Source organism: Rhinoraja longicauda, chromosome 12 (assembly GCF_053455715.1).
Source record: "Rhinoraja longicauda isolate Sanriku21f chromosome 12, sRhiLon1.1, whole genome shotgun sequence".
In the NCBI taxonomy this organism is placed as follows: Eukaryota; Metazoa; Chordata; class Chondrichthyes; order Rajiformes; family Arhynchobatidae; genus Rhinoraja; species Rhinoraja longicauda.
In genome coordinates, this window is record NC_135964.1 from 47,098,731 (window position 1) to 47,125,223 (window position 26,493).

The following is a 26,493-nucleotide window of genomic DNA, read 5'->3' on the forward strand; positions in this document are numbered from 1 at the left end:
GACAGATATCAGTACAAATTGCAAAGAGGGAGGTTACACAAGTTTTATTGATTACGGCAGCAAAGCTGAATTAGATATAGCTGTTAAGTTTTATTAATGACATTTAAGGGAGAATTTAAAAAAGGCGAAAATAAATAAACTGAAGATTAACGGATTTTTAAACGTTGAATCGAGGTTTGACTGAGGTGTTAGTGTAAATACACAGTGTATCCAACAACAAAACAAAAACCTTTTAAATGTACCTCGGTACAACTAAACTAAATCAGCATTACTGCACTGAAACTGTCATTTCCAAAAATTTAGATTTTCGAATATAATTAAATATACTTTATCTTAGTGCAGACAGTCCACATGTAAAACTCTTTACACATTCCAAAATTAGCAAGTGGTAAAATAGACTAACATGCCTCAGTAAACTATTCAATTTTGGACAATTTTACAACATAATACTTTCCACATAGGTTTTCTGTTAGCAGTAACACAGAATAATATTATCCTTTTTAGTTAAATTACTTACTTTATCCTTTAATTGATCCCGCTCGGATTTGCAGGTATCTAACTTCCGCGACATGTCCTCGAGCTGCTGGGCTCGTTTGTCTTCCTCTTTTTCTATGCTACAACCAGCACGTTCTTGCTTGGGATTTACCAGTGCCTGGCTCTGTTGCTTTAACAATTCCATTTCCTTCAGTGCAAGTTCGTATTGGACTGTCTTTTGATAATTGCTCAACTTGTTGAAATCTTTCATGCACTCAATCTCGTCCCCCGCGATGAACTCATACTGGGTCCACTGGTGGCAGAGCTCCTTTTTAATGTGATTACCAGGCATTTCAAGAAGCGTTTTTGACGTTCCCAGTTTCTTTTCTAACAATTCATTTTTTGCCTTCAATCTGTCCCTCTGTTCGGTCATGGATTTCAGCAAGTTTTGCTGGAGTTTTATCTTTTCGCCTACGCTTTCTGACGAGCAAGGAGGCGAGACATTAGGGGGAAGGTGAACTTGTGCTTTCTCTTCAGTAGAACCTCCAGAGAAGCTCTGATCTGGAGATGCCGTTCCCTCTCCCTTGACGGAAACTTTAAAGCTCATTGTTTGCGTAGTTGAAGATATTGCTTCACAACTCCGGGGCAAATCATTACCATTGCAGTTGTTATTGATAAAGCATGACATGCCCACACTCCCTCTGTCCAAATTTGGTTTTTGTTTTTTCGGATTTGGCGTTACATTGTCATAGTTAAGTTTTCGTTTAGTACTAGAAAAAAAATTAACACCAATAATTACAGGAATATGCGACAAAGTGGAAAACAATTGTCGGATGTAAACAATTAAGCCTCTAAAGCAAGTCAATTCCCATTTAATTCTCATTTTTAAATCCTTAAGCATTCATTTTGAAATGTGCAAAATATATAATCTTAGTTTGTACCATATCCTCAAATTATACAATATCCCAACCTTTCTCTTTGCTTGGAGTGCTTATGTGCTGTTTCAACATTATTTTTCATATTTCTGCTGAATAACTCATATTAATACAGAGCCCTCAATTAAATTCAATGATGTTCCCAGCCTATCATCAAATATGCAAATTGATCGTTGTTAGGTAAGGTTTATTGAATTGCACTACCGGAAGATAAACATTATATACAGATGAGGGACAGCATTCTGGAGCTCTCATGACTGGTGTCTTTTATTCACTGACCATAACAGCAAGTGCAATTAGAACCTCAAACCGATTTCCTGTCAAGCAAAATTCCAAATTGAAGGACACAAAATGCCGGAGAAACTCAGCGGGTCAGGCAGCCTCTCTGGAGAACATGGATAGGCACTGTTTCAGGTCGGAACCCTTCTTCAAACTGATTGTAGTAGTGGGGTATAGAAAGTTGGAAGGGAGGTGGGGACGGGATAAAGGCTGGCAAGTGATGTGAAGAGAGGTGAGGGACAATTTGACTGGCAGATGGGTGGACAAAAGCCAGAGAAGAGAAGACAAAAGGCTATGAGATACTTTTAGTTTAGTTTCTTGTCACAGGTACCGAGGTACAGTTTGCTACAGTTAGCATAAATTCGTATAATCAGTTTAGACTTTACTTTGGCTTTGGGCTTGGTTTTGTTGGTTGAGCGCTTATCCTGGTGTTACAACACAAGTACTTTGTGTTTTAATTGTAACTAGACCAAGTGGACCCAAACCTCTCCTGCATTGGTGCAGCACCCTCTCCTATTGCGTACAGTTTTGGTCTCCTAATCTGAGGAAAGACATTCTTGCCATAGAGGGAGTACAGAGAAGGTTCACCAGATTGATTCCTGGGATGGCAGGACTTTCATATGAAGAAAGACTGGATAGACTCGGCTTGTACTCGCTGGAATTTAGAAGATTGAGGGGGGATCTTATAGAAACTTACAAAATTCTTAAGTGGTTGGACAGGCTAGATGCAGGAAGATTGTTCCCGATGTTGGGGAAGTCCAGAACAAGGGGTCACAGTTTAAGGATAAGGGGGAAGTCTTTTAGGACCGAGATGAGAAAGTTTTTTTTCACACAGAGAGTGGTGAATCTGTGGAATTCTCTGCCACAGAAGGTAGTTGAGGCCAGTTCATTGGCTATATTTAAGAGGGAGTTAGATGTGGCCCTTATGGCTAAAGGGATCAGGGGGTATGGAGAGAAGGCAGGTACGGGATACTGAGTTGGATGATCAGCCATGATCATATTGAATGGCGGTGCAGGCTCAAAGGGCCGAATGGCCTACTCCTGCACCTATTTTCTATGTTTCTAAAGCCGAAGCTTTCTGCCAAATTCGGACGGGTTGGGAGGTCTGAGTTGAGGCAGGAACAACATCTAAAAGACACTTGAACAGGTTTATGGATAAGAACGGTTTAGAGGGATAAGGACCTATTATCGACCTAGGCATCTAGGTCGATAAGGACGAGAAAGTATTGTTTCCATTTTGTATGACTGTTCGCATTAATGAGGGGAGTTAAATGTGACTGGACCAGAAAAATGCCATTGAAAACAGTACTTGGGTTTTACTCTACAACTATGAAATGTCCTATGATATGAACAGCATTCAAAATATGACAAACCTTTCACCATCAGTAGATGTTTGTGGAGATGACAGTGATTTGACGTCCATAATTTTAAGACTACTTAAAGGAGAGACTGAAGATGAAGTGCCTTCCAGATCAGATACTTTAGCAGTTTCCGGAGAATCCTTTTGCCCAGGCAATTGATGCTAAAAGTTGTGCAATGGAAAGACAAATATATTATGAGAACACTATCATCCAAGTATTTGACATCAGAGTATAACTGCTGCCTTAACATCTATTAAATTAAAAAATATAGACATTACTTTTATATCAATGTTATCATTAAAGAGAAGATGTTCAAATTTAGCCACATTTGAAATTGGCAGGTCTTCAAATCCAGCCTCAGTGTAATGATAGGCCAAGTGAAACAGGGTGTCACAATATTGGAAGGCACTGTTCAATCCTTTGCATATGAATGTTAACAGGCCGATGTGATAACTATTGTAATAAGTCGCATGTTAATTAACAACATACAAATAGATCAACTGACCCAAAAAAACCCAGTACAACTGTTTTCTCCATGAGCTGTCTTTTACAAGTCAAGGATTCTACTAATTTTCTCCAGCAGGTTATTGGTTCAAGTACAACAGACTTGAGGACTTAAAACATACAAGGACCATTCAATATTGATCTGAGAAACTGTGACACCAGTAACAAGGATGTGCAGATGCTAGTTTACCAAAGAAAGGCACAAAATGCAGATCATTCAAATTTAGTATGGCATAGGAACTGGTCATTCACACAATGCAAGCTCTTTATTGAGTAGAAACAAGGAACTGCAAATGTTAGTTTACAAAAAAAAAGGAAAGTGCTGGAGTAACTCAGCTGGAGGGTCAGGCAGCATCTGCGGAGAAAATGGATAGGTGACGTTCCGGGTCGGGATCATCCTTCAGACTGATTGAAGAGGGGGCGGAAAAGAAAGATGGAAAAGAGTAGCAGCAGGACAGAGTATGGTCGGTTAAAGGTGAACACAGGTGAGTGTTTTTCTTTAAATGAAGGCAGATTGTTGGACAAAGGCCAAAAAGATAGAAAGGATAAAGAGTAGCGAATTGTTCAGCTCTGGGATAGAAAATTAGTGAATTGTGCCTCAGGTGGAAGGGATGCAGACTGAGGGAGATAAAACTATTTTCATTTACATTTGTGCCCATTTCTCTCAATTTAATTATTCGAGGAAATAACCTATTACTATTCATTTAATCGTTGCCCTTCATAATCTTGTAAATTATCTCAAATCTCTTCGAAAAAACAAGGCACCAATTTTTCAACTCTTGAAATAGAACTCCAAATTAAGTTTCTTGACCAATGCACAATGAAATTGCATTTGATATGCTCAATAACTCTTAAGGTGTCTAGTCTAATTCGGAATAAAGTGGAACTTCACACCAATATTTTGGAACCAAAGTCACACAACAGGTGAAAGCGAGGAAAAGATTCAATTAAAGTTCTCTTAATTGATTTGATATTGGTGCCAAATCCTTAGGTTAACAATTCCTGCTGGTTCAACAATACAACCACTAATGTTAAAGGTATGTTGCAATAAATCTGAAAGGAGATTTGTTTGACAACATTGTGTTCTTGCATTTTATAAACGTGTCGCTAAGAGGTTTATCACCTATGGCGGCACAGTGGTACAGTGGTAAAGCTACTGCCTTACAGCACCAGAGACCCGGGTTCGATCCTGACCACGGGTGCTGTCTGCATGGAGTTTGTACGTTCTCCCCTTGACCTGCATTGGTTTTCTCCAGGTGCTCCGGTTTCCTCCCACACTCCAAAGACATACAGGTATGTAAGTTAATTGGCTTCGGTAAAATTGTAAATTGCTCCTTGTGTGTGTCGGATAGCGTGGACTCGATGGGCTGTTTCCACGCTGAATCGCTAAACTGAACTAAAAACTAAACTGTGGTTCATTCCTCTTGTTGGACAGGAACCAGTTACAGATTATTCATCTGATTACATTTAAAACTGAGGTGAGAAAAAACCTTTTCAACCAGAGAGTTGTGAATTTGTGAAATTCTCTGCCACAGAGGGCAGTGGAAGCCAAATCACTGGATGGATTTAAGAGAGAGTTAGATAGAGCTCTAGGGGCTAGTGGAATCAAGGGATATGGGAAGAAGGCAGGCACGGGGTATTGATTGGTGACAATCAGCCATGATCACAATGAATGGCGGTGCTGGCTCGAAGGGCCGAATGGCCTCCGCCTGCCCCTATTTTCTATGTTTCTATTTAATTGGAAAAGATGTGGTAATCTTTGTATTCATTGAAGACAAGCGACATAGAAAGTTGAAGTCAGCAACCAAAACATTAAGGATTATGGCAAAAAAACAAGAGACTAGCGCCTAGTTTGTGTGGAATTAGTTGATCTTACCAAAGTTGGCAGTCAGGATACAACCAAAGGTTCTCCATGACCCTGGAGAAATTAAATCAGTACCCCCACTTTCTGCTGAAATAAGACTCGATTCTAACTGCCTGCAAAGATCTTTATGGATGAACTAGACCAAGTGGACCCGTTGGGCCCAAACCAGCCCCCTGGTGATGCAGCCCCCTGTCCTCCCTCCTCCCCTCTCTCCTCAACCCCCTCCTCCCCTCTCCCCATCCCTCCTCCCCTCCTTTTAAACTTTAAAATGTGAATAACAAAAAATATAACACCGATTTCAATAAAACTACTTGCGTTATCACTAAAGTGACAATGGTGAGTAAGGTGGGCTTAAAATTGTCGCGCTATCGTGTACCGTTTTGGCTGAAGTTGTCACAAACAAGATAACAAACGAGAGTTTTAGTATATAGATAGCACATGCTGAAATATTCAGGATCACACAGAAAAAAACCCAAGTACACTGGAGATTTTCTAGAGCTGCCTATACAGCTATAACCAAGCATGAATTTATACATTATGACGTGAACCCGTTGGTCCAAATCTCTCCTGCAGGCGTTGCAACGACCGTTGGACACAAACCTCTCCTGTGGGCCCAGCAATCCTACCGATCCGTGGACCCGTTGCTGGGCGGTGAGTGTCCCCCGGGGCCGTGGGCGGGCGAGGGGGGACAGGGAAGGGGAGAGCGAGCCGTGGACCCGAAACCTCTCCTGTAGCGGTCGGCGGCGAAGGCCATCTTGTTGGACCCTAGTGGACCCTCTGCCGCCGCGCTGCACCACGGGTAGAAGGTCAGACGCTGGGCACGCCGGGACGGGCGCTGGTCCTCCCACTGGGAGGGGGGAGCGCATTTCTTAAAGTTTATGATGTAAATTGTTTTTAAAAAGTAACAAAAGTGTATTTATTGAGACCGCGGGGGAATGGTGAGTTGGGTGGGCCTAAAATTGTTGCGCTATCGTGTACCGTTTTTTTCGGGATGAAAACAGCACAAACCAACAAAAGGGACAAACAAACATACGGGGGAACAACAAGATGAGAGTTTTAGTAATATATATAGATATATGAAATATTCAATGGCCATACCCTTGTATTTAATCTCTCCTGTTCCTTTAGAAGAGCGTTGGCTTCCCGACCATAATTTTGAATCATTTTCTGTAGGTTTTGCTGTGAATCGAAAAGCAATAATAACATAATTAACTTTATAATTTTGTTCCATTTAAAGTCTCTACTTAGATTAGTTTCGTCTCGTTCATTGCTGCTCATAGCCTTTCCTTTAATTGGCTGTATGGTTTCCTAAGGACCACTTTCAATAATGAAACAAGATTATCAATAAATGGTTAAGTGTATTATAGTCACAATCCACACTCCAGCAAACATTATCAAAAATTAATGCGCTCGAGCATTTTGAGATCAAAAATGTGGTGTTGGGTCTCTTGAGGAGCATTAAAGCGGATAAGTCCCTGGGGCCTGATGAATCTATCATAAGTTTTTGGGTGAAACAAGAGAGGAGAGATTGTTGGGCCTTTGACAAAAATCTTTGTATTCTCTCTAGTTACAAGTGAAATTCTGGAGGACTAGAAATATGGGTAATTCAGGAAATTTTAGGCCAGTGAGGCTCATGTCAGAGGTAAGAATTCTCATTGATAGGATTAACTTGCATTTGAAAAAGAGTATGGTCTAATTCAGGACAGTCACCATGGCTTTGTGCAGCACAGTTCATGTCTCACAAACTAGATGAGGTTTTGTTTTTGAGGATGCGATGAACAAGATTGATGAAGATAGGGCAGGGGGTGGTGTCTGCATGGATTTTAAAAAGGGGCCTGTGACAAGCTTCTCTGTGGTAGGCTGATCCAGAAGACTGAGATCTATGATGACTTGGTAGTTTGAAGTCAGAACTGGCTTAGCCATAGACAACAGAAGGTAGTGGTGGAAGGGTGTTATTCTGACTGAAGGTTTGTGATCTGTGGTGTTCTGCACAGATTAGTGCTGGAACCCCTGTTGCTTGTCATTTAAAAAATATATATAATGAACTGGACAAAAACCCAGATGGGTTGGGGAAAAAATGGTGGAGTTGCAGACAGCGAAGAAGGCTGTCAAAGGATTTTGATGGATAAGGTTAGTTATTGATAAGGATCGAGAAAGGGGAGAAATGGCAGATAAGAGTTTAATCCCGTTAAGTATAAGATGTTGCACTTTGGGAGATCAAATGTAGGGGGAAAGTTAATGGTAGGACTTTTAACACCATTGATGTACAGAGGGATCAGGGGGTCCAGATTTATTACTTTCCGAAAGTTACAATGCAAGTACAAAGCGTTGCAAAGGCAGAGCATGATATGCTCGCCTTCATCGGTTGGGACACTGTGTTTAAGAGTCAGCAAGTCATGTTGCAGCTTTATAAAATGTTGGTTATGCCACATTTCGAGTTCTTAGTATGTAGTTCTTATTGCGCCATTACAGAAAAGGTCTGGAGACTTGAGAGGCTGCAGTAGTAGTTTTGAGGGAATCAGCTATAAGTAGACGTTGGCACAGTTTGAATTGTATCCTCTGGAGCATGGAGGCTGCCAGAAGTTTATAAAATTATAAGAAGAATAGATGGGGTAGACAGAATATTTTTCCAAGGGTGGAAATATCCAATTGTTGAGGGCATAGCTTTTGGTTGAGAGGGGGACAATACACAAGGAGTGGAAGGTGCCTGGAACCCACTGCCAGGGGTGGTGGGGGAAGCACCAAGCTGCCAATAGTGGCTTTTAGATAGGCACATGAATACACAAGGACTAAAGGGATATGGATATACGTGCAAGGTATCATCAATTTGCATGGCATCCCAAATAACACTTTGTGAGAGAGAGGTAAAAAGGGATAATTGATTTAAACTAAGGACCATGAGAAATAGCTGACCCGACTGTGCTCGGCTAGATAAGAACCGCAAGAACAAATGGTGAAATTCCAAGGATAAGGGCAAGATATCCAAAGAACTAGCAGAGAGAGCACGATAACCAGAGAACTAGGAGAGAGGGCAAGATAACCAGAGCACGAGGAGAGAGGGCAAGATATCCAAAGAACTAGGAGAGAGGGCATGAACTACTCTGTACTGCGCCTGCCTAATAAGATAAATTAATATTGCAAAAACGCCCCGCATGACAAGATGCCTCATTTAAATGCACATGCGATGTATGATGTGGGAGGCAACAGGGGCGGTGTCGTTAGATTGTGCACCTCAGTGCTCCGATTGGAAGGAGTCCAGAGGGGAGGAATTTAAGGTGTGACAATTGTAAAGTGAAGTGAATAAAAAGAAGGGATTTTCCCGACCTCGGTGTGTCTTGAGAGGGAAGGCACCCAGCTCTGCAGACTTGCAAATAAAATACTTGTTTCTCTAGATTGTCTCGAGCATCTAATGTGAGCACTCACATTTGCATCTCACAGCTTGGGGGCTCGTCCGGGATCGCCACTCCGGCCGGCTGACAGGAGTATACGGAAGAAGGGACGGTGCACCCCGCTGAGTTCAGCGGATTCAGACTCCTTGCTTGCCGTCAGCGGTTTCAGCGAGTGATACCTGGACCAGAGACTCGAGAAACAAGTGGGAGGAGCAGGAAATCGCGAGGAGCTAAATCGAGTGATTCTTGTGCACAGGACCCGGGTAAGAAAACTGACTATTAAGTACTACTCGGGCGATTACAGCTAAGATCGGAGGGGATTTCCGATCGGGAGGATAAAAGATCGGAGGGGAATTCCGATCGGGAGGATGGGCAGTGAAAACGGAAAGCCCAAAAGGGAGGGGAAGGGCGGTAAGCCCAACTCCCGCATTCCGCCTGATAGTCCGTTGGGGCGAATGCTGAGCCATTGGGGGCAGGGAAAACCCAGGGATTGGAGAAGACAAAAATTATTAAGTTCTGTTATTTTGATTGGCCAAAGGAACCAATAAAAGGGAGTTCAGTCTGGTGGCCACGACTGGGCTCCGATGAGGATTGAGTACGGCAGGCACTAAATGTGTTTGTTAATTCAAAAGCTTCCCCTAATCTGGAGGAAAGTTGTTATGCTTGTAAGGGGAAAGCGAAGAATAAATCCTGAAAGAATCGCAGGAATCACAGGCTTGCCGATGCCTCGGAATAAATATTAAAGGAATATAGAACTGTAGAAGATAGAAATAGCGTAATAGGTAGCACAGTGACTATAGAGACGGAACGGAGTGAGAACAAGGACTGCATTTAAACTGACTGACCAAGTGCACTAACATAAGACGAATACAATGAATAAAATAACTGCAGTTGAACTACTAAGTAGGAAGTTCCCCGTATCCAAAGAGGATATTAAATGAATAAAATAACTGCAGTTGAACTACTAAGTAGGAAGTTCCCCGTATCCAAAGAGGATATTTTAAAAAAACACTCTGAGAAATGGGAAAAAAAAGGACGAAACAATTGGTTACGAAATGGCCCACGGAATGATATAAATATGATATAAATTTTGATATAAATGTTGATATATTTATATTTTGATATAAATATGTGTGATGAAATGGGAGTGTTAATTAAGAACTATAAGTCTAAGGATAAATCAGAAACCCGGGTAAAAAAAAAAAAGGGGGAAAAAGAACTAGACGTACTTAAATTGTTTAGAATAGGAGAAAGGCTGAGGAAAGCATACCAGGAAAAGAATACCACCCCAAACAAGGGCGAAAGACCCCCAAAACAGCATGAAAGTCAGGAGCTTCAGGAGAAAAAAAAATCAACTCTGTACCCCAGCCTATGGGACCCTGGGTAACCCCCTCCCTATTCCGGCCAGGACGGAACAAAGCAGTGCCCTTTGGTAAAAGGGAATAGTGGAGATAGAGGGAGAAGTCACAACTTGGAACGATGAGCAAGACATAAAGGAATATAGACAGAGAAGGGGGCAGCGAGAAAAGGAAAGGATGAAGCAAGAAGCACGGGAACTAGAAGCAGACATCAAAAGGCTGCAGGACCTCAGGGACCTCAGGGACAGAAAGATTTATGGGACCCGTCAGGCAGCAAATTAGGAGTATGAGGGAGACAGCAACGCAGAAACACAGGCACAGAAACACAGACTCACTGTGATGGATGTTTCTTTGATGGATGTTTCTTTTTTTGTGTGTTTTTGGGGTTGTGTAATTTTAATGCCTATTTAATGCTTTTATTGTTGGACTATGTTTTGGGGGTTTTTGGGGTTGTGTAATTTTAATGCCTATTTAATGCTTTTATTGTTGGACTGTGGGTGACTGAATTCCGTCCAATATTGGATGACAAATAAAGCTATCTTGAATCTTGAATGTAATCAGCAGGCATCAGAGAGAGGGCAAAACTGTGAGAATGAAGCAGAATTAGAAAGTGATGGGGAAAGAACAAGGGAGTGTAGAAGGGAAATAGAGGCATCCATAAAGTGCTTAGAGATAGAGATAAGGGAGATGGAAAAAGATATGGAAAGAAAAAGAAAGGAAAGCCAGGGGTACGCCCAGAGAAGAATGAGGTGGGAAAGTATATAGATAGAACCACAACAGGATATGGAGAAGGATACGGCAGGGTCCGGGGAAATACGGGTACGGGACAAGGTTGGAGGACAGGGCCTTCAAGATGTTATTTTTGTAATAAGGAAGGACACTTCAAAAGGGAGTGCCCCGAGCTTGTAGCGGAGTCCCGCACGTACAGCATGATGGAAAATGAATAGGGGGGTCAGGGGTTCCTGTCCTTGGGGTCGAGAGACTATAGAAGGGAGCCCCTGGTAAATTTAAAAATAGGACCCCAAGGAGAAGATACGGTGTTCATGGTAGATTCAGGAGCGGAGCGATCAAGTGTGACCAAAGTACCAACAGGTATGGAGGCAGGACAAGGGAGAGTAAAAATTACCGGGGTAGGGAGAACTATGATGGTAGCTCCCGAGATAGGAGGAGTGAATGTAAGGTATGGAAACCGGGAGGCGGTAGAGGACCTGATCTTAGTACCCAAGGCTGGCGTAAATTTAATGGGCAGAGATTTACAAATACAATTGGGAATAGGCACAGCACCGGTAGAGGGAAGGGTAGTGGTCCAGTTGTATACTCTAAGGAAGGAGGACGAGCAAAGAATTAATGACCAAGTATGGGCCAAGGAAGGAAACCGAGGAGGTTTGCAAATACCCCCCTCTACAGATAGCATTAAAGGACGGTGCAGACATAGTACGAGTAAGACAGTACCCCATTTCGACCGAGGGACGAAAAGGCTTACAACCAATCATTGAGAATTTATTGAAGGACGGGGTATTGGAACCATGTATGTCCCCATACAATACTCCGATCCTACCCGTCAGAAAGACCTGGAGGAACAGCCTCTGGCCGAGGGAGGCCGATGGTTTATAGACGGGTCCTCCAGATGTATAGATGGAAAAAGACATAGTGGATACGGTATAGTGAATGGGGAAACTATGGAGGAAATTGAAAGTGGCAGGCTGCCTGGTAGTTGGTCAGCCCAATCTTGTGAATTATACGCATTAATGAGAGCTTAGGAACTATTGGAGGGAAAGGAAGGAACAGTGTATACCGACTCAAAATACGCCTTTGGGGTAGTACACACCTTTGGGAAGATCTGGAAAGAGTGAGGAAAGATAACAGCTCGGGGGGGGGAAAGAATTAGGGCATGAGCAATTGATAGGACAGACATTGGAGGCCTTGCAGAAACCAGAACGGGTAGCCATAGCACATGTGGCAGGGCATCAGAAGGGTAACACCCTGGAAGCCCAAGGAAATAGGGCAGCGGATGAGGTGGCAAAGAGAGCAGCCACAGATCAGACGGTAGAAATGATGTCACTGATACCTTTAAGGGAACCCGAGGAAAAGATACCTATCTTTGGTGAAAAAGAACAGGAACACATGAGAGAAATGGGAGCCCGGCGTACCCCAAATGGGAAATGGTGGACACCGGATGGAAAGCAGCTATTGAACAAAGAAATTATAAGGGAGTTATTAGGGAGGCTGCACGGGCAAAGCCATTGGGGAACCCAAGCCCTCTGTGATACCCTCCTCAGGACCTACGCTTGCCGTGGGATGTATACTTGTACCCCCTACAAGTCATAGGGGGTTGTGTAATATGTCAGCGAATCAACAAAAAAATCATGAGAGCAGTCCCAGGAGGAGGACAACCATTGGCAATAAGGCCCTACCAAAGAATACAGATAGACTTCACCGAGTTGCCCCGGATACAGAGATGGAAATACCTGTTAGTGGTAGTAGACCACTATTTCCCTCTCTGAAATAATGTCCGCCTCTCTCTTCGTTGACCTCCACAGCCCCTCTGACCTCACTGACTACTACAACCACACTCTCTCCTCCTGCCTCGACCAGCTTGCACCTATAAAAACAAAAACAGTTTCCTTCACCCACTCTGCTCCCTGGTTTACCCCTGAACTCCGCATGATGAAAACTCATGCCCGCCAACTTGAAAGACTCCGCAACAAAACAGGTCTCACAATTCACTCCCAAGCCTACAAAGACCACCTGCAGCACTACAAAGATGCCCTCTCCCGTGCCCACTCCACCTACTACTCTCAAATAATTCACTCTGGCTCCGGAAACCCAAAAACACTCTTCTGTACAATAAACAAACTCCTCAGCCCCCTGGACACCATCTCCCAATCATTCACAGTTGACAAATGCACCACTTTCCTTTCATTCTTCCAAAGCAAAATAGACAACATCTACAGCACCTTAACCACCAACACACCTGCTCCACCTCAAACCACCTCCCCCCCCTTATCCTGTCAACCCCTGCCTCAGTTCTCCCCAGTCTCCACCACCGACCTCTCTGACCTCTTCACAGGAATAAAAACTGCCACCTGCTCTCTGGACCCCATCCCCTCCAGCTTTGTCAAGGCCTGCCTTCCTGCTCTCTCTCCACTTATCACTGCAACAATAAACTCCTCCCTGTCCACTGGCATCGTCCCGCCATCCCTCAAAATCGCTGCTGTCACCCCCATTCTGAAAAAACCTGGCCTCAACCCTGACACCCCAAACAACTTCAGACCAATCTCCAACCTACCCTTTCTGTCCAAAGTTTTGGAACGTGCTGTAGCTTCCCAACTCAAATACCACCTCTCTACCAATAACCTGTATGAAACTTTCCAATCCGGATTCCGCTCCAACCACTGTACTGAAACTGCGCTCCTCAAAATCACAAATGACCTTCTCCTCTCCTCCGACGCTGGCAACCTCAACATCCTCATCCTACTTGACCTCAGCGCCGCCTTTGACACCATAAATCACTCCATTCTCCTCACCGGACTTGAAACCTCCTTTAACATCACCGGCACAGCCCTATCCTAGTTCAAATCTTACCTCTCTGACAGGCACCAGTTCATCTCCATTAACAACTGTAAATCCCCCACCGCTCCCCTCCCCCAAGGTGTCCCCCAAGGCTCAGTCCTTGGCCCCCTCCTCTTCATCCTCTACCTGTTCCCCCTTGGTCAATTAATCCGCCGTCATGGTCTCAACTTCTACTGCTTCGCCGATGATATCCTGCTCCTCATCTCCACCAAGTCAATCTCCACCACCACACACTCAACACTGACAAACTGCATCACTGAAATAAAATCTTGGCTTCAATCAAATTTCCTCAAACTCAACTGCAACAAATCTGAAATCATCATCATTGGTCCAAAAACGCTCACCAAATCCACCCAAAACTTCATCCTCAATATTGATGGTCTCCCAATATCCACCTCCCCTCACATCCGGAATCTTGGTATCATCTTTGATCAAACCCTCTCCTTCGACAAACACATCAAACACATCACAAAGACAGCCTTCTTCCACCTCAAAAACATTGCCCGTCTCCGTCCATGCCTCTCCTCCACAGCTACAGAAACCCTCATCCACGCCTTCATCACCTCCCGTCTGGACTACTGCAACAGCCTCCTCTATGGCGCACCCTCAAAAATCATCAGTAAACTTCAATACATTCAAAACTCCGCTGCCCGTCTGCTCACCCACACCCCGATCCGTGACCATATCACCCCCGTCCTTTACAAACTCCACTGGCTCCCCACCCCGCAGAGAATCCAGTACAAAATCCTCCTCATGACCTACAAAGCCCTCCATAACCTGGCCCCATCCTACCTGACCGACCTCCTCCACAGGCACACTCCCACCTGCACCCTCCGCTCTGCTACTGCCAATCTCCTATCCCCCCACATCCGGACCAAACTCAGATCCTGGGGGGACAGGGCTTTCTCCATCGCTGCTCCCACCCTATGGAACTCACTACCTCAAACCGTCAGAGACTCCTCCACACTCACCACATTCAAAACATCACTGAAGTCTCACCTATTCAGTACTGCCTTCAACCACTGAAGGTCACCCCACCTTCTGTCTCCTTTCTCTGTTCGTTTACTTATTTATCTATTTATTCACTTCCCTATGTTCTCTAAATCCCTGTAAAGCGTCTTTGAGTATATGAAAAGCGCTATATAAATGTAATGTATTATTATTATTATTTCACTAGATGGGAAGAAGCATTCCCTACAGTAACTGCCACCTCACAGTCGGTAGCCAAGGTATTATTGGAGCAAATTATACCCAGATATGGGATTGTGGAAACAATAGACTCGGATAGAGGGACCCATTTTGCCTCCAAAACACATAAAATGATATGTGAAGCATTAGGAATTGAATGGAAATTGCATACACCATGGCATCCCCAGAGTTCCGGAAAGGTGGAAAGAATGAATGGCACCTTGAAGACCCAAATCACCAAGTTAGTAGAGGAAACGAGACTCCCCTGGACTAAGTGCCTTCCGATAGCCTTGTTAAGAATCCGAACGGCACCTCTGAAAGACATAGGGGTATCCCCATATGAAATGTTATTCGGGCTCCCATACTTAGGAAAGATAGAAGGGATCCCAACAATACCAGGGAACGACGTGTTTCTAAGGAACTATTTACTGGCAGTGTCCCAATCTCTTGCAGAACTAAAAACTAAAGGATTACTGGCCCAGAGCCCGCCACTGGATTTTCCGATTCACTCAGTCAAGGCTGGAGACTGGGTACTAATAAAAACGTGGAAGGAAGAAAAGTTGCAACCTAGGTGGACTGGACCCTACCTTGTGTTATTAACCACTGAGACAGCAGTACGAACAAAAGAAAAAGGGTGGACACACGCAAGTCGATTTAAGGGTCCCGTGGAGGCCCCACCAGACAATATCAGCCCGTGGACGGTACGTGGAGGAAAGGAGCCATTGACTTTGGTATTCACCAAGACCCCGCACGGAAAATGAAGACTTCGTGCTGGTGGATCGGGTGCTGGGTGGTTATCCAGCTTGTGAGTAATGTAGCATGTATAAAAATAACTATACCACAGAATAGAAGGGCCACCACCATCCCATTTGATGTATGTGAAGGAAAATGGTGGTGTGGTCATAGGATGTATGTATGCACCCATCCCTGTAAAAATTGGCACGAGGTATTCACTTCATCCAGAGAGGGGTGGCATAAGCCCACCTATCAAACTGATAGGTGGAGAGTATATCAAAACCCAAATGAGGGATTGCCAGGACGTGTACATGTAAGCATACAGAGGGTTCCAATGAAGGAAAGTGGTAGGTATTGGATATGTGCAGATAAAACAGGGAAGGACGCATGCCTGAGGTTTGAAATAAAGGTAGAACGGGACGGATATATGGTAAAATATGAGGATAAGGGGGGAATGTTCCAGATAGAAGACAGTCAGAGTAGGGATCCCTGGGTTACCCCAGCACCACCTGTAGTCAGCAATGTCACCACGGAATATGAGCCTAAGGATTTAAATATAATGATAGTAACAGGAGAAATAGAATTAATGCAATTGTATGGGGAGGGAATACCAACAGGGGGAAAGGGAACCAACACCTGGCTTACCTGGATGATGTACACGGCCAGAAGTATGCAACAAACCAATTGCTACGCCTGCGCCGGAGCTAAGCCTCAGCTGGTCCCAGTACCATTTCCCCTGAATTGGAATAGGACACCTGGGGCTATGTCATGTATACTACAACTATTCACGAATCCCATACTACCAAAGAATGAGACCTGCCAGAGCTACCATTACCTATTCCCGGCTAGCAACAACAACACGAAGGGCTGAAGGGAAGACCCTCGACCTCCCCCATTCACCATTCCCCTCGGGGAGGAGGGATTTGAGTGCTATACAAGATATAACCCAGATGGACAGGAAATGGGGGAGGTGCTAAACTGCAATCAGACGTATAACATAACAGCTGAGGAACAGGGGTCACTGTTCAGTAGCTCCTGGCTGAGAAAGCAGATAGTCAGTAGAGCCGATGTCTGGTGGTGGTGCGGAGAGGATACCCTGTGGCCCCAGCTACCAGGGTCATGGACAGGAACCTGTACCCTTACACAACTGATGATGCCCTTCACCATAGTAGTAGAACATGCGGTCGAACTCAACGAAGGAGGCCGACGACAAAGGAGAGAGGTGAGAGGATCATTTGACACACACATCTATATCGATGCAATAGGGGTGCCAAGAGGGGTACCCGATGAATTCAAAGCCAAAAACCAGATAGCTGCGGGCTTTGAGTCCATACTCTTCTGGTGGTCCACAATTAATAAAAATGTGGACTGGATCAACTACCTATACTACAATCAACAACGTTTTATAAATTACACTCGAGATGCGGTTGAAGGATTAGCGGAACAACTGACAGCTACCAGCCTAATGGCCTGGCAAAATCGCATGGCCTTGGACATGCTCCTGGCTGAGAAAGGGGGGGTGTGTGTGATGTTTGGGGAACAATGTTGCACCTACATCCCCAACAACACTGCTCCTGATGGGTCCGTGTCAAGGGCCCTAGCAAGTCTCACCTCCCTGTCTATCGAATTGGCCTAGAACTCTGGAGTAGACACCTCCTGGACCGGGTTTCTAGACTCCTGGTTTGGGAAATGGAAGCACATCTTTACATCAGCCCTAACATCAGTGGTAGTTGTGATGGGGTTGATGTGTCTATTCGGATGTTGTATCATTCCCTACATACGGGGGTTGTCTCAGCGATTGATAGAGACAGCCCTGACAAAGAACGACATCGCCATGATGGCCTGTAGAATACAGTATGACCAGCAGGAGGAATATAGAGAGGCAAAGACTCTGCTGCTAGCACTAGAAAAGGAGGAAATAGTATAAATCAAAGTAGCGTGGCATAAGAAAAAGGGTGGATTGTGAGAGAGAGGTAAAAAGGGATAATTGATTTAAACTAAGGACCATGAGAAATAGCTGACCCGACTGTGCTAGATTATCTGCTAGATAAGAACCGCAAGAACAAATGGTGACATTCCAAGGATAAGGGCAAGATATCCAAAGAACTAGCAGAGAGAGCACAAGATAACCAGAGAACTAGGAGAGAGGGCAAGATAACCAGAGCATGAGGAGAGAGGGCAAGATATCCAAAGAACTAGGAGAGAGGGCATGAACTACTCTGTACTGCGCCTGCCTAATAAGATAAATTAATATTGCAAAAACGCCCCGCATGACAAGATGCCTCATTTAAATGCACATGCGATGTATGATGTGGGAGGCAACAGGGGCGGTGTCGTTAGATTGTGCACCTCAGTGCTCCGATTGGAAGGAGTCCAGAGGGGAGGAATTTAAGGTGTGACAATTGTAAAGTGAAGTGAATAAAAAGAAGGGATTTTCCCGACCTCGGTGTGTCTTGAGAGGGAAGGCACCCAACTCTGCAGACTTGCAAATAAAATACTTGTTTCTCTAGATTGTCTCGAGCATCGTGATTGTGAGCACTCACATTTGCATCTCACACTCTTGCATACATAAAGTGGATACATTAAATGGAAACGGTTAAAATGAAGACAATTTCATACACCTGGAAGAAGCTACAATAACAATTTCACATTCATCTTTAACAGCAGTTTGCACAAATTTAGATTGGAAGTTGATAAGACTCGTACAATAGGTTATCTGACCTGCTGGCTTTGATCCACAAATTGTTGAGTTTGTCCGCTTTTTTTCTGTACTCTGGAATACACAGAAATACTTTTATAGACATTAGGTAATAATTGCAATAACTCAGCAGGTCAGGCAGCATCTCTGGAGACATGGATAGGTAACATTTCAGGTCGGGATCTCGATAGAAGGTGGGGCCCAACTCGGAACGTCATCCATCCATATCTTCCATGTCTGACCCGCTGAGTTACTCCAGCACTTTGTGTTTTTTTGAAAGCCAGCATCTGCAATTCCTTGTGTCTACGTTAATTTTTCATCAATGAGAGGGACTTACGGCTTTTTACGTGTTTTCTGATAACTGGGGCTATCATCAGTAATATCTTCAGGTTCCTCTGGGACCCTGCAATTACTAACAATGTAAAAAAAGGTAACAAAAGAAAATTAAAGAATAATGAAAGAATAAAGATAAATTACAATATACACAGAAACTGAAAGAAGAGTTGTCATTTTATGATGTTACAGTGACTGAACTCATGCAAAGCAGTGACATACCTACTGATTTTGGATGCTGACTGTTTTATGCAATCTACGTTTAGTTTAGACTTCTAATATTTGACATTTTCATTTTCATCTCTTGTACTTGGAGAATGAAGATTTGAACCCAAGATTTCACAGAAGGTGTAAATGGTTTCCCCTTCAGAAACCAAATGTAAACATTTTTTAGACAACTTGCAACTATGTATCCACGTAATTAACTCTATAGATTATTTAAAGAACTATGAATACACAAAAACTTTGGGGTTAGTTGTAATCATTTTCAAAACCACTTCCTAAACAATAAGTTAGACACAAAATGCTGTAGCAACACAGCGGGGACAGGCAACATCTCTGGATAGAAGGAATGGGTGACGTTTCAGATCAAGACTGAGTCAGGGAAGAGACACATAGATAAGGAAGTGCAAGGTGTAAATAGGAGACTTCAAAAGAGATTAGATCAAGGGAAATGGAGAATAGATCGTTGTTAGCTAGAAGGGGATGACAAAGCAAACAGAGATAAAAATTTAATCAGGGGACAGTCAGACTGGTCGGAGAACTAGGAAGGGGGAAGGGATGTAGAGAGAGGGAAAGCATGGATTTCTTGGAGTTAGAGAAGTCAATATTCATACTCTGACAGTGGAGGAGGCCCAGGACAGAAAGGTCAGTATGGGAATGGGAGGGGGAGTTAAAGCGTTTAGCTACCGGGTGATCAGGTAGGTTTAGGTGGACTGAGCAGAGGTGTTCAGCGGAACAATTGCCGAGCCTGCACTTGGTCTTGCCAATATTTAGGAGTCTGTACCTGGTACAGCAGATACAGTGGATGAGATCATCTTAACTTTTAGGATGTGGTTGATCAAAAGGTGCAATACAAATGAACTACAATGTACCTGTGAAAGGATAAAAATGCAGGTGATAATCCAAAAAGTCAGTCTGCTTACCTATATTTTAGGTCTGGATTCATACAGCAGAACCACTTATCAGGAAGCAAATCTTGGTCTATCGCATCTAAAAGCTTTCGCCATTTCAAGCAGCCATCACATTGAACCCATACTTGATCAGGGACTTTCCTATAAAAAAACAAATAAATAAAAATGAAATGGTGTACAAGTTTAGCAAAAAATATCAGATTATGAATTTTAAAAGTTTTAGTTTAGAGACAGTGCGGAAACAGACCCTTTGGCCCAACGAGTCCATGCTGACCAGCGATCACCCTGTACACTTGCACGATCCTACACACTAGGGACAATGTGAAATTTTACCAGTCAATTAACTGAATAACCTGTGCATCTTTGGAGTGTGGGAGGAAACCGGAGCACCCAGAGAAAACCCACGTGGTCATGGGGAAAACGGATGAACTCCATACGGATGGCACCCACAGTGAGGATCACACTCGGGTCTCTGGCTCTGTAGCAGACCTCCCAACATTTAATTTTCCAAATTCATAATTTTGATGTCCAAAATTCAGAATTTTGCATCAAAATTCATAAAATGGCGCGTAATGCAACCTTTCAGCAGCAGATGGATCTGCATGCGTACTCGATCGTCCGCAGCTGTTAATGCGCTATACATCCCCGATTGTCATCACCGACGGCCCTACGGTGACGCACGTGTTGATAAATGCGATTCGACTAAGCATATGGAAGGATTTCACAGCGTGTTTCTGTGACCGTGCTAACAAGGATCGCAATACAATGCATCGATCGATATTGACCATCCGAAAACAGTCAGTAATTTCGATCCCTCCTATACCATCTGGCATATAATCGAGTGGCCGAATTGACAAATTGAAATTACCGACTGTTTTGCGGAAAAATGTGAGGCGAAACCGGAATGGTGGAACTGAAATAAGAAAGCGGAAACTTTCCGCCAAATTCGAAAGGGTTGGGAGGTCTGCTGTAAGGCAGCAACTCTACCACTGCGCCACCGTGTTGAAATACTGAATAGCAAAAAAAAGTGTTTCATCTCATTTACCAGATCTTCGCACTTGGAGTTGGCAGGTCAAAGATTCAACATGGTCAATCTAGTGCCACAGCCACCCCAAGAGCAGAAAATGGCCAGAGCACAATATCCCCCCCCCCACAGAATAACAATACGTAAACTCATTACAAAAAAAGCTATCGAACTGCATTGGAAGTAAATGACCTTGCAGCTTAGAGCCGAGTTAGGACGTGCAGCAAGTACTAGTGCAAATAGTGCAAGGACTTACTTGGAATCTTCAACAGGACCATTCCGTGCGTCACGATGTTTATCCTTTTTCTCATTCCAGTATTCAGACAGTTTGACACCAACAGCCTTAACAGTCAGTCTTTTAGTTAAGAATAAAAATGTGAACATTCCTTCCCAAGAAATAAGTTCCAGTCTGTATATAGTTTGTATATAGGTTGTATATAATAACAAGATGCCACTGAAAACATATATTGTCAATAACAGGATTTTTTCTTAGGTGTGCACTCTGCATAGCCCAAAACTATTAATATATTGTGGTACATACCGGCTTATGCCAACAATTTACTGAAAATTCTGCTGGAGGAGATAACAGAATGAGATAAATATAAAATAGACATCCTAGGCATCTTCCCATTTCCACATCTTTCCGCCTTCCACAGAGACCATTCCATCCGCAACTCCCTAGTTAAATCATCCCTTCCCACCCGAACCAACCCCTCCACAAGTACCTTCCCCTGCAACTGCAGAAGATGCAACACCTGTCCCCATACTCCCCCCCCCCCCGGACTCTGCCTGACCTGAAAAGACTGTTGGGGTCCCTGGACAAAGGTTCACTTGCACCTCCTCCAACCTCATCTACTGTATCCATTGTTCAAGATGTGAACTCTTATGCGAGACCAAACGTGCACTAGGCGATCGTTTCGCTGAACACCTTTGCTCAGTCCGCCTGAACCTATGTGATCTCCCGGTTGCTAAACACTTTAATACTCCTCCCTATTCCCACACTGACCTTTCTGGCCTAGGTCTCCTCCATTGTCAGAGTGAAGCGAAACGCAAATTGGAGGATCAGCATCTCATATTTCGCTTGGGCAGCTTACAGTCCAGCGGTATGAATATTGATTTCTCTAACTTCAAGTAACCCCGGCATTCTCTCTCTCTATCCCTCCCTCACCGAAGTCGCATCAGCTTCTCATTTTCACCCAACAAACTTCTAACAATGGTCTGTTTCCTTTGTCATAATTAGTTTTTTTGCATAACTTTCATTCACTGTTCTTTATCTCTCTACATCATTGTCTATATCTCTCCTTTCCCTTTTCCCTAACTCGTCAGAAGGGTCTTGACCCGAAACGTTACCCATTCCTTCTCTCCGTTACCCATTCCTTCTCTCCAGAAATGCTGCCTGTTCCGCTGAGTTACTCCAGCTTTTTGTGTCTATCTTCGGTTTAAACCAGCATCTGCAGTTCTTTCCAATACATATAAAATAGGAAAAGTACCAGTACAGCATTACACTGTGAGCCAGCCATAGACAAACAAACTCAACTACGGGGCATCCAAATCAAAAGGATATAGTTTTACGGTGAGATAGATTTAAAGGGGACCTTCGGGGTAAGTTGTCTTTAAAACACGGTTAGTGGTTGATATCTGTAATGTGCTGCCAGAGATGGTGATGAAATTAGGCCCAATAACCGTGTTTAAGAGGCATTTAGAGATACACTTACATCGGCAAGGCATTGAAGGACAAATACTAATTGCCAGCCAATGGGATCAATGTAGGTGGCCAAATGGTCTTCATGGGATGATATTAAAACAAAGTGTGCTATTTAATGGTCAACTTAGAATGCCTGATCACTACTAAGCACAAGACTTTCATTTAAGTTTGAGAAATAGAATCAGAGTAATACTGCATGGAAACAGGCCCTTTGGCCCAATTTCCCCACACTGGCCAAATTGTCTCAGTTACGCTGGTCCCACCTGCCCGCGAAACGCCATCCAATCCTTTTCTCCAGAGATGCTGCCTGACCTGCTGAGTTACTCAAGCATTTGTGTCTATATTAGATTTTAAGTCACCATGAAGCATATTACACATTGTGAAAAGGTAGCTTACACACAAATGTATTTTCACCTGTATTCATCCGAATAATCAAAGTCTTGTTTATTATGTGTGGGCTTGAGAAAGTCACATTCAATAACTCCAATGACACCCACTCCCATGTCATTTGCCTGAAAAAGAAAATGACAATTGAATTTAACCATTCTGATTTTGGATGTCAAATGTAAATAATAATTTCAAACGATGATAGATCTTCTAATTTCTGAGTACACTTACTTGAAGCTGACAGCCAACTCTCTCATAGGGTTTAATCAAACGGTTTTTGTGATACATCATTATCCCATAATGTTCCTTGTTTCTCCAATTGAAGCCAAACGTTATTTTTACGTTTCTCCTCTTCAAAGAGCATTAAGGAAACTGTAGTCCAGTCATAATTATATTGGAAATTAAAAATAGTCAACAATCGTTTTCCTGCTCTTTTGAACATGTCAGTTAACAACAAAGTCTACCTTTTTAGCTCAAATTACATTAGCGTCCCAGAATATTGATTTGTACCAGCACACATACTTCTGCTGGGACCAGTCTTATCATCTTCCTGGAATCCCTTTCCACCTGAGCAAAGGGATACATATTTAATATATTAACTAGACACAGGGAGGCGTGTTTAACATCTTGCAATTTACATAACTTCTGCATTTGAGATGGTGGGAGAAATGTCTGCCCACCAGTTTGGGGGTTGGGGTTGTGGCGGGGAAAAGGAGATTATCAAGGCTATTAATTCAACCTGGAGAATTTAATGTTCAAACCATTGGGTTGTAAGCAGCCCAAGAGGAATATGAGGTGCTGTTCTTACAGTTTTTGTATGGCCTCACTGGCAATGATGAGGGGCTAAGGAAAGAAAGGTCAGTATGGGAATAGGAAGATGGGGTTAAGATGTTGGCAGACGATATGCAAGTGTTCGGCAAAATGGTCTCCTGGTCAACGCTTGGTCTTTCCGATGTGATGGATGCCACGTTAGGAGCACTGAATGCAATAGATAAAGTTGGAAGAGGCAAACTTGAGTCTGGAAGGGCTGAAGAGTTCCCTGGATGGTAGCAGGAGAGAAAGTGTAGGGACACTTTCCTGATTTCATGCAATTGCAGGGGAATGTATCTGGGGTGCGGGGAGGAAACAGGATGTGTGGGAAGGGACGAGTGAATCAAGGAGTTGAGGAGGGAATGGTCTGTGGAAAGTAGAAAAGGGTGGGGATGGGAAGATGTGACTGGTGGTGGGATCCTGTCGAAGGCAGCGGAAATGTCAAAAAATAATGCATTGGATGCGGAGACTGGTGGAATAAATGGAGAGGACAAAGTGAATTCAATCTTTGTTCCGTCTGAGGGAGTGATGGGACAAGAGCAGTTATATGGGACAGAGGAGACACAGGTGATGGCTCCATCTTCAATATCAGGGGAGAAGCCATGTTTACTGCAGAAAGAGGGTATCTCAGCAGGAGATGGAAAAATTGAGAGTCAGTGATAGTGCCCTTGCAAGAGACAAAGTGAGAGGATGTGTAGATTTAGATTTAGAGATACAGCGCGGAAACAGGCCCTTTGGCCCACCGGGTCTGCGCCGCCCAGCGATCCCCGCACATTAACACTATCCTACACACACTAGGGACAATTTTTACATTTGCCCAGCCAATTAACCTACATACCTGTACGTCTTTGGAGTGGTAGTCATGGTAGTGGTGGGAGTCAGTGGGTTTGTAGTAGACGTTTTAATTTCTCCAACTCCACTGCATCTCCCAAGGTAAGGCATTGTATATCTGAGATGCCCTCTTTCTTGAGCGAATGTGGCTTCCCCTTACCTAAGAGCCCTTAACTTTCAAGAACCAAAGCAAACTGAATAGAAACCACAAGATGAAGGTCAAGGATATTGATTTGAAAAGGTAGCAAGTTGTTCGGAACTGAAATTGACCATCAGGGGCCGAGTGGAGGGGAAGGGGGATGGGATGCAAGGGGACATCAGATGCACAAAAAGAAAAATTGGCAACACAAACAATAGGCCGGTGAAGTAGGATTACTGAATTGTCCTTTCATAAAGCAGGCACAACCTCTACCTGTGCAATAACCTGTGATTTTACAAACTGAAATACCGTATAATATGTACTCTTGATTAAGAGATGTTACATTAAATGGAGGCACAATGGACTACGCTAAATTTTTAAGATATTTTCAAAAAGGATACAATAAATGATGGTCTGTATATATCGTGTTCACTTTGAGCAAGGTTTTTGGAAATAAGTTGTGTTTTAACTTTCATTCCTAGAATAATTATTTGCATGCGTGGCTTCAGGTATAAAATACTACAATAAGCCTGAAAATAAAATGCAACGATGGATAAGCACAATTTGAACTATCATCTCAGATTTATGCTTTAAAAAGATTACAACTCTTTAACGGGAATATAAAGTCAGTGAATTTCAATTCTAATTTAATTTCAAACTCTTACACAAAATAAACCAACAAGTGGAAAAACTCTATATAAAAACAAATTAAGAGGTAACTTTTTCCCCAAATAGAAGTTGATTTATATTGGATTCCGGCCCGTTCCAAGACCTTTGTGTCGGGAATTTTGTCCTGCCACCTGACGTGGAGGGGTCTGCGTAGGCAGCTCAAGTGAAAGTGGTTGAGCTGTTTGGCATGTCTGCTGTAGACAGTCCAGGTCAAGTCAAGTCAAGTTTATTTGTCACATACACATACACGATGTGCAGTGAAATGAAAGTGACAATGCCTGCGGATTGTGCACAAAAAAAGAATTACAGTTACAGCATATAAATAAAGTTAATAAAGTTAATATAGAGAAGACAAAATTTAGTCCCTGGAGTTATAAAAGTTAACAGTCCTGATGGCCTGTGGTAAGAAACTCCGTCTCATCCTCTCCGTTTTCACAGCGTGACAGCAGAGGCGTTTGCCTGACCGTAGCATCTGGAACAGTCCGTTGCTGGGGTGGCAGGGGTCCCTCATAATCTTGCTTGCTCTGGATCTGCACCTCCTGATGTATAGGTCCTGCAGGGGGACGAGTGTAGTTCCCATGGTGTCTCACTGGCTTAGAGAAGAGTGGTGAGTACCACGGCACGGTAGACCTTCAGCTTGGTTCATCCATTTCTCATAGATACACGATAAGTGAATAATGTTTTGTGCAAGATAAAGCCAGCAAAGTCCGATCAAGGATAGTACTAGGGTCACCAGAGAGGTAGAAAGGTGATAAAGTCAGGATACATGTAACTTTGTCGTGAACTTTCAGTTTGTGATTGTCCCATGTCTGCTGCACCTTTTCCACCCATGTGGTGGAGAGTATAGGCTAAACAGCCTGCCTTCGTAAAACCAGACAATACTTTAAAATTGCAAAGCATGCAAATTCCAAACTGTACATCAGAAGTGAAGCAGGGGGTAAAGGTATTACATTTTGTAGTTGGAATGTCAAGGGTATTAATGAACCAATTAAAAGAGGTAAAGTACTTTCACATTTAAAATCTATTGATGCTGATATAATGTTCCTTCAGGAAACTCATCTCAAAAATGTAGCACATAATAGATTGAAAGGCATTTATTCACAA

At 43.3% G+C, this 26,493-nt stretch overlaps 1 protein-coding gene and 1 long non-coding RNA gene across 2 annotated transcripts in view; one reads left to right on the forward strand and one right to left on the reverse strand.

Moving 5' to 3' along the window:
- The window catches only part of LOC144598993 (uncharacterized), a 54,521-nt gene extending 36,387 nt beyond the window's left edge, over positions 1-18,134 (forward strand). Inside the window, exons 2-3 of the long non-coding RNA XR_013547939.1 lie at positions 8,856-9,069; positions 15,379-18,134. This is a non-coding gene — a long non-coding RNA (uncharacterized LOC144598993). The remainder of the gene's footprint in view (positions 1-8,855; positions 9,070-15,378) is intronic.
- morc3a (MORC family CW-type zinc finger 3a) overlaps positions 1-26,493 on the reverse strand; it is a 47,844-nt gene that overhangs the window by 5,090 nt on the left and 16,261 nt on the right. Inside the window, exons 7-16 of the mRNA XM_078409687.1 lie at positions 25,122-25,250; positions 23,172-23,291; positions 22,968-23,065; positions 21,105-21,203; positions 19,837-19,965; positions 18,696-18,770; positions 18,382-18,433; positions 6,516-6,596; positions 3,062-3,210; positions 518-1,244 (exon numbers count right to left, since the gene is read on the reverse strand). Coding sequence (XP_078265813.1) covers positions 518-1,244; positions 3,062-3,210; positions 6,516-6,596; positions 18,382-18,433; positions 18,696-18,770; positions 19,837-19,965; positions 21,105-21,203; positions 22,968-23,065; positions 23,172-23,291; positions 25,122-25,250 — 1,659 coding nt within the window. The remainder of the gene's footprint in view (positions 1-517; positions 1,245-3,061; positions 3,211-6,515; positions 6,597-18,381; positions 18,434-18,695; positions 18,771-19,836; positions 19,966-21,104; positions 21,204-22,967; positions 23,066-23,171; positions 23,292-25,121; positions 25,251-26,493) is intronic.